The sequence below is a fragment of the Lampetra planeri genome, chromosome 17 (genome assembly GCF_965212315.1).
Source record: "Lampetra planeri chromosome 17, kcLamPlan1.2.h2, whole genome shotgun sequence".
NCBI classification, from domain to species: domain Eukaryota; kingdom Metazoa; phylum Chordata; class Hyperoartia; order Petromyzontiformes; family Petromyzontidae; genus Lampetra; species Lampetra planeri.
The window spans coordinates 893,893-902,715 of NC_136123.1; the positions used below are offsets into that span (position 1 = coordinate 893,893).

General features: G+C 54.2%; 1 protein-coding gene across 1 annotated transcript; it reads left to right on the forward strand.

Moving 5' to 3' along the window:
- Positions 1–248: 248 nt before the first annotated feature.
- Positions 249–8,516, forward strand: LOC144723195 (lysophosphatidylcholine acyltransferase 1-like). The gene is made up of 7 exons (XM_078601724.1): positions 249–330; positions 1,839–2,024; positions 5,209–5,336; positions 6,270–6,487; positions 7,177–7,298; positions 7,713–7,779; positions 8,431–8,516. Exons 2-7 carry the CDS (start codon positions 1,968–1,970, stop codon positions 8,514–8,516), a joined length of 678 nt encoding a protein of 225 aa, XP_078457850.1. The 5' UTR covers positions 249–330; positions 1,839–1,967.
- Positions 8,517–8,823: the final 307 nt, after the last annotated feature.

Consider the following 8,823-nt stretch of genomic DNA (forward strand, 5'->3'; position numbering starts at 1 on the left):
AAATATACAGCAAGCATCAGGGTCGGGATCGAACCCACGACCTCCTGCATACCAGGCGAGGTAGTTAACATCTCCTCGCCACCGTGGCGCCCCCACACATCGGTGTAGCAGGACCCTCCTGGAAGCGAGTCTTGAGGTTCGATGAGGCTTGCATGGGTAATTTAAGGGGCGTTATTATATTTATTATTTTTATTATCAGGGGTTGGAGGAGGTAGGGGCGGGGGGGTGACGGAAGGGACCCGCCCACACCTGAGGTGCGGGTGCTTTGCGGGGAACAAGGGCAGGTTCATTCTCGCCACGTGTGCTTCAGGTGTGTGACAGGTACCACGGGTGAGCGCGAGCCAGAGGCGTGCACACACAGCGTAACAACATGTACACAGATACACACAGGTACACACAGATAAACACAGATACACACAGATACACACAGGTACACACGTGTGCTTCAGGTGTGTGACGGGTACCACAGGCGAGCGCGAGCCAGAGGCGTGCACACACAGCGTAACAACATGTACACAGATACACACAGACACACACAGGTACACACAGCGTCCACTGCACACAAACATACAAACACACACCCCGCATGCAGGGAGACCAAGATCCACCGTATAGTCGGATTAGATTATTCGGGAAAGTGTTGTGAGTCGGCACTACGCCCGAGCGCCTTTGTCTCCCCGTGCTGTTGTTTACACGCTAATCTAGATCATTATTAAGGCACAGGACCGGTTCAGATATTCGTCACCGATGTTTGCAGTGAGCGCCGATCGAACTCGGGTCGCCGGGTTCGTAGCGCAGTTGCGCTAACCACTGCGCCACCGCTCCCCACATCACACACGTACACACAAATGTAGGTTGATCAATAACTTACACCCACGCAAAGACAGAGATCCCCCGTATAGCCTTAACAGACTGTGCGGGCAAGTGCTGTTGGCGAGTCGCACCTATGAAGGCCGGCACGGCACACGAGGGGGTGGGTGGTCAGCACCACGCCCGAGCGCCTTTGTCTCCCCAATGCTGTTGTTTATCCATAAATATACGCACATACACATACATCCATAACACAAACATACACAAGCACACAGACAGACACAAATCACACACACGACATGCACATAAAGCACACAAATCACACACACACAGAGACATAGACACAAATCACACACACACACGACATGCACATAAAACACACAGAAATCACAGACACAGACACAGACATAGACACAAATCACACACACACACGACATGCACAAAGCACACAAATCATGCCCGCGTTAGATACACGCCCACACACGACGCACCGAGAGGTATGCAGCGGGTACCCAGCGCCGCGTGAACCACTGTTCAACTCTACACAAGTACACAGGTGTGTGTGTGTGTCACACAGGTGTGTGTGTCACACAGGTATGTGTGTGGTACAGGTACACAGGTGTGTGTGTGAGACACAGGTGTGTGTGTGATAGAGGGACACAGGTGTGTGTGTGAGACACAGGTGTGAGTGTGTGTGGTACAGGTACACAGGTGTGTGTGTGTCACAGGTGTGTGTGTCACACAGGTGTGTGTGTGGTACAGGTACACAGGTGTGTGTGTGTGAGACACAGGTGTGTGTCACAGGTGTGTGTGTGTCACACAGGTGTGTGTGTGTGGTTCAGGTACACAGGTGTGTGTGTGTGTGTGATAGAGGGACACAGGTGTGTGTGTGTGAGACACAGGTGTGTGTGTGTCACAGGTACACAGGTGTGTGTGTGTGTGTCACAGGTACACAGGTGTGAGTGTGTGTGTGATACAGGGACAATGCGGGACATTGACTGTGCGCGTTGCCCGTGTTTTGTTTACAGCGTCGCTGAGCAAAGGGGCTCAAGGTCCAACACGTCAAGCGGCCAGCAACAACCAGCACTCTCTCGCCCTGCCGTCCCTGCGTGTTCGTGACCTCGCGTGGAGCCGAGCCCCGCACTGATCCGAGGCGAATGGAGGCGACGCCACGGGGCTCCATCGCGCTCTGGTCGCGCCGGGAGAAAGCCAGGGTGAGAGTCAGGGAGAGAGCCAGGGAAAGAGTCAGGGTGAGAGTCAGGGTGAGAGTCAGGGTGAGAGTCAGGGTGAGAGTCAGGGTGAGAGCCAGGGTGAGAGCCAGGGGAGAGTCAGGGTTAGAGTCAGGGTGAGAGCCAGGGTGAGAGTCAGGGAGAGAGTCAGGGTGAGAGTCAGGGTGAGAGTCAGGGATAGAGTCAGGGTGAGAGTCAGGGATAGAGTCAGGGTGAGAGTCAGGGTGAGAGCCAGGGAGAAAGTCCAGGGATAGAGTCAGGGATAGAGCCAAGGAGAGAGCCAGGGTGAGAGCCAGGGTGAGGGTCAGAGAGAGTGCATAAAGACACAAAGGCCCGTCCCTTGTAGCCCATGCAGACTGTTGGGGCAAGTGCTGTTAGCGAGCAGCACCTATGAAGGCCGGCACGGCGCACGAGGGGGTGGGTGGTCAGCACCACGCCCGGCCGCCTTTGTCTCCCGAGTGGCGATGTTTACACCCCGCACCAGGTACTCATTTGAGTCGACTCATACAAACACACACAAACACCCACACACACAAGGTATATAAACACACACACGGCAAATGTATACACACACAACATAGACTCATAATAAATACAAACTCACACACGTAACATATACACACCCACATAACATACACACGTGTATACATATACATAAACACATACAAATAAAGGCAAATGTCCCCCGTGTAGCCTATACAGGATGTTGGTGATGTTTGCATACCGTACCAGGCACCGTACTCATTTAAGGCTGAGACGACCTAGGTGAAGTTCAGGACCAGTTTAGATATTTGTCACTGATGTTGGCCGTGAGTGGGAATCGAACTCGGGTCAGAGAAACAAACGACGAGTCAGACGCAGCCACCGAGACACAACGTCAGAGCACGGAGACACAAACACGGAGACGGAGACACTACAGACACAGACACAGAGACAGACACAGGAACATACACAGAGACAGACACGGGGACAGACACAGAGACAGACACAGAGACAGGCACGGGGACAGACACAGGAACATACACAGAGACAGACACGGGGACAGATACAGAGACAGACACAGAGACAGACACGGGGACACACACACAGAGACACACAGACACTGACACACACAGAGACACACACACAGAGACACACACACAGAGACACACACTGACACACACACACACACAGACACACACACACAGAGACACACACAGACACACACAGAGACACACACACAGACACAGAGACACACACACACACAGACAGACACAGACACACACACACACGCAGACACACACACACAGACACACACACTGACACACAGACACACACAGACACATACAGACACACACACAGAGACACACACTGACACACACACACACACAGACACACTGACACACACACACACAGAGACACACACAGACACACACACACAGGCACACACACAGACAGACACACACACAGAGACACACACAGACACACACACACAGGCACACACACAGACAGACACACACACAGACAGGACCACGCCTCGCCTCTCTCACCGCGAGCCACACCGCGCGCTTCACGTCTCGCCCCACGTGGAATGCGACTCGCCTCGTCAGCGACTCTCGGGGCGAGCCGTGGGCCCACCGCCACCGACCGTCACGCAGACACACACACTGACACACACACTGACACACACACACTGACACACACAGACACACACACTGACACACACACTGACACACACACACTGACACACACAGACACACACACTGACACGCACACACACACTGACACACACATTGACACACACACTGACACACACACACACTGACACACGCAGACACACACACACAGACACTGACACACACACTGACACACACACAGACACACACTGACACGCACACACACACTGACACACGCAGACACACACACTGACACACACAGACACACAACCAGAATCTTGACTTCACGAAGCGGACGAGGAATCAGATGAGCTATAAAGCTCTTTATTGCACAGATGTCCAGTAGGGGCGGAGGGTCAGCAGGCGACATCGACACACGAGGAGCATGCACGACACACGAGGAGGGAGCGGTGGCGCCGCTGTTTGCGTGCGCCACGCTTTGAACCCAGCCGCCCGAGTTCGATTCCGGGCCCCGGCTGACGTCAGTGGCAACCGATGTCCCAAACGGTGGTCGGGCCCCTCGCCATCTTCGCCAAGCCGCGTTGCGCTAACCGCTGCGCCACCGCTCCCGGGCTTGGATTCGCGTCGCGGGGCGGCCAACGCGACCCAACCTCGACTCGCCCTGCGCTGCTTCAGTCGTGCAGAGCGGGGCACGATCTCGCTGCCAGGGAAGAGCTGTGTGTGTATATTATAAATATGTGTGTGTGTATTATAGATATGTGTGTGTATTATAGATGTGTGTGTGTGTGTATATTATGGATATATGTGTGTGTGCAGTACTATACCAGCAACGCGTACGTCCTTTGGGCGTGACCGTCCAGCCAGCCAGCAAAACTTTTTTGTTTTACGATGCAGTTGTACGATGGACGATGGCACGGCCAAGCGGCAGCGCGTCACGCCACTTGTAGCAAGAGGTTTTCACGGTTCGAACCCAGCGGCCGCCCTGATCAATACCACGGAGCGTCTTCACGCCAACAATTCGCGTCGTCTGCCGCACGGCCGACGATAACGATCCTCTGGCGTCATTTGCAAGAGTCGGCCATCGCGTGAGCCGCCGGTCGGGATAAAAATTTGGCAAATTGTCGAAAATGGCACCGCGAATGACGCGTACAGACGGCAGCAACCATCGCCCCCGACTGGCAGACTGATGCCCCCAGGTCACCCTTGTCTCATGAGGCTCTCACCTGCACCTTGATGAGTTCTCAGCTGGGGGAGGGAAGGGGTGGGGGGATCCCGCTGAAACCTCGCCTCTGGGGGGTCACGCTCTGACCTCTGGGAGGTCACGCTCTGACCTCTGGGAGGTCACACTCTGACCTGTGGGGGTCACGCTCTGACTGGGGGGTCACGCTCTGACCTCTGGGAGATCACGCTCTGACCTCGCCTCTGGGGGTCACGCTCTGACCTCTGGGAGGTCACGCTCTGACCTCGCCTCTGGGGGTCACGCTCTGACCTCTGGGGGGTCACGCTCTGACCTCGCCTCTGGGGGTCACCCTCTGACCTCTGTCTGGGTGCAGGTGGTCCTCATGTCCGTGCTGCTGGTGCCCGCGCGGCTGCTGCTCTTCGCCTGCGTTGCGAGCGCCGCCTGGGCGCTCGCCCTCGTCGCCAGCATCGGCACGCAGCTGTCCCGGCCCCCCTCGCTCACGTGAGCCTCACGCGGCCCACTCGTCACCCACTCACCCACAGACGTGCTGTTTGTGTGTGTGTACGTTGAATTTCTTTCGTACCGTACGTAGCCAACCGTGCTGATCGGAGGTACGGGGGAAGGACAAGTTACACACTAAAAAAACACGGTTCTAAAGAAATGAGTTTGTCAAATCTAGATGATGATGATTTAAAGGTGCATAGCTGAAGTGGCTTCCGAATATCGGAAGGAAGAGGCGTTCCAGACGGCCCCAGAAGCGCATCTAACAGCACCACGTGATGCGGTGGCCACCGCTTTTGTGATCCCAGCCAAGTCGCCTCCACACTCTGATGGTATCGCTAAGAGGGGCGGCTCTCCAGCCAGCGAGCCTGACTCTGCTGCTGATGAGATCCTGAATGTCGAAGCTGGTCCCGAGTCTGCAGTGTGTGTCTCTCTGCGTGAGTCTCTGTATCTGTGTGTCTGTGTGTCCCCGTCTCTGTGTATATCCATGTCTCTGTGTCTGTGCCTCTGTGTGTGTCCGTGTCTCTGTGCGTATCCGTGTCTCTGTGTGTCTCTATGTGTGACCGTGTCTCCGTGTGTCTCTGTGTCTCTCTGTGTCTCCGTGTGTCTCCGTGTCTCTCTGTGTGTCTCTGTGTGTGTCTCTGTGTCTCCGTGTGTTTCTGTGTCTCTGTGTGTGTCTCTGTGTCTCTCTGTGTCTCCGTGTGTCTCTATGTGTGACCGTGTCTCCGTGTGTCTCTGTGTGTGACCGTGTCTCCGTGTGTCTCTCTGTGTGTCTCTCTGTGTCTCTCTGTGTCTCTGTGTCTCTCTGTGTCTCTGTGTGTTTCTGTGTGTTTCTATGTGTGACCGTGTCTCCGTGTGTCTCCGTGTGTCTCTGTGTGTCTCTCTGTGTCTCTGTGTGTCTCCGTGTGTCTCCGTCCAACTCGCTCCACGCAGGCTGGCGGAGCGGCTGCTGCGGCGGCTGTTGCGCTGGCTGTGGCTGCTGTGCGGCTTTGAGCTCCGGGAGGAGGGGGGGCCCCCCGCGACCCCCCTAGAGGCCCCCCTCCTCCTCGTCGCCCCCCACACCTCGCACTTCGACGTCATCCCTGTCGCGATCCACCTCGCGGCCCTCCTCAGTGACGCGGACGCGGCGCCGGGGCTGCCCCTCGTGGGAGGTGACCATGGGGGGGGGGGCGGGGGGTGAGGGGGCGGGGGGTGAGGGGGGTGAGGGGGCGGGGGGTGAGGGGGGTGAGGGGGCGGGGGGGCTGAGACAGAAAAGGGGGGGCGTGGGTTTCTCTAAATGGGAATGAGTTCCTTTGTCTCCTTCAACTCAATACCCAATCACTCAATCCTGAACTAATAATCAATACCCAATGACTCAATCCTGAACTAATAATCAATACCCAATCACTCAATTCGAAATTAATCATCAATACCCATTCACTCAATCCTGAATTAATAATCAATACCCAATCACTCAATCCTGAACTAATAATCAATACCCAATCACTCAATCCTGAACTAATAATCAATACCCAATCACTCAATCCTGAACTAATAATCAATACCCAATCACTCAATCCTGAACTAATAATCAATACCCAATCACTCAATCCGAAATTAATCATCAATACCCAATCACTCAATCCTGAATTAATAATCAATACCCAATCACTCAATCCTGAACTAATAATCAATACCCAATCACTCAATCCTGAACTAATAATCAATACCCAATCACTCAATCCTGAATGAATAATAAATGCCCAATCATTAAATCCTGAACTAATAATCAATACCCATCCACTCAATCCTGAACTAATAATACCCAATCAATACCCAATCAATACCCCCCCCCCTCTAGCCGTGCTGGGCGCCCTGCAGGCGTTCCGCGTGGGAGGCGAGGAGGGGGCGGTGCGCGCGGAGAGGGCGGCGGAGGAGACGAGGCGCCGGGTGGAGAGGGCAGCCAAGGGAGCGCTCCCACAGGCACGCGGCACCAACAGCATCATCAGCATCATCATCAGCATCATCAATAGCATCAGCAGCAGCCCAACCATCATCAGCAGCATCCCAATCTTCAATATCATCGGCAGCAGCATCAGCAGCAGCATCATCAGCATCATCAGCAGCATCATCAGCAGCATCATCAGCAGCATCATCAGCAGCATCATCAGCAGCATCCCAATCTTCAATATCAGCAGCAGCATCAGCAGCATCATCAGCAGCATCATCTGCAGCATCCCAATCAATATCAGCAGCAGCATCAGCAGCATCATCAGCAGCAGCATCAGTAGCACCAGCAGCAGCATCATCTGCAGCATCCCAATCTTCAATATCAGCAGCAGCATAATCAGCAGCAGCATCATCATCATCGTTGTGCGGGCCGCGTTCTGTCTCCAGAGGCACGTGGCGGTGTTCCTGGAGGAGACGGAGGCGGGGAAGGGAGCCGGCAGCGCTTGTGAGAGAGGTGAGGGAGGGAGAGTGGTGAGAGAGGTGAGAGTGGTGAGAGAGCGAGGGGAGTGTGGTGAGAGCGTGAAAACCGAACCTCCGATTAGAACGGTTGACTACGTACGGTGCGAAAGAAGTTCAACGTAATACCATACATACAAAAAGGAAGAGTGAATGGTACTCTTAGGTTTTTTCGGTAAAGTCACGTCGGCAAAAAACAAGTAAATAATAAAATAATAGAAATAAGTATTTCTATAAGTAAATAATAAAATAATAGCTTCTTTTTCTTTATTATTTACTTGTTTTTACCTACGTGACTTTGCCGAAAAAACCTAAGAGTATGAATCCTTGCAGTCACGAAAGCTTCAAATCTAGAAGAGTGAATGGGTTTAGGTGAGACATCCCAATGTAGCAGAACCTCCCCAAAAACTAGTCTTTGAAACGCGACGATGCGTTGTTGGGTGAAGGATTCGGCGTCATTATGATAATTCTCAAAAAAAAAATTCCATAAACGCAATTTGCCGAACTTAAATTGAACGGTTCCCAGAAGCAGTCCTTTGGTATCCTCTTCCGCGGGCCATTCCCCAACCCGCCAGACGGGGGGGGGGGAGACACTGGGCTGACGCGGCCAGGGGACGGCTCCACGTTCTCCACCCTGAGGCCTCGCCAGACGAAGACTTCACTCGGAGCTCCCTCGCCATCGTCTCGCGGGACAACACGGCCCCGCGGGAACAGATTGCACAGAGCTACCGCTGAGAACGATTGCACCAAGCGACTCGGGGGGTTTGCTCTCCCACATGCCCTGCTAAGGGGTAACGTCCGTTGCATGACAAACAAATTGCTACTTTTAAGATTGCCATTTTTTTTAAATCGACGTTGGTGACCGGGCCGAGACCATGAACTGACTGCACTGGAGCTACCGGTGGTTTAGCGCACGGCGACTGAGACCCGGATTCGAACCCGGGGTCACCACCAGCAGCGCTGCCGGCTCCACCTCCCTGACCGCTCAGCCACCCGGCCACCTCCCGAAGTCCAACACGAGTAGAGACGTCATCCCCTCACC

Coding starts and splice junctions, on each gene's coding strand:
- LOC144723195 (XM_078601724.1), top strand. CDS start 1,968: ATGGAGGCGACGCCACGGGGCTCCATCGCGCTCTGGTCGCGCCGGGAG. Junction 7,299..7,712: donor CCAAGGGAGCGCTCCCACAG/GCACGCGGCACC, acceptor TTCTGTCTCCAG/AGGCACGTGGCGGTGTTCCT. Junction 7,780..8,430: donor CGGCAGCGCTTGTGAGAGAG/GTGAGGGAGGGA, acceptor AGGCCTCGCCAG/ACGAAGACTTCACTCGGAGC.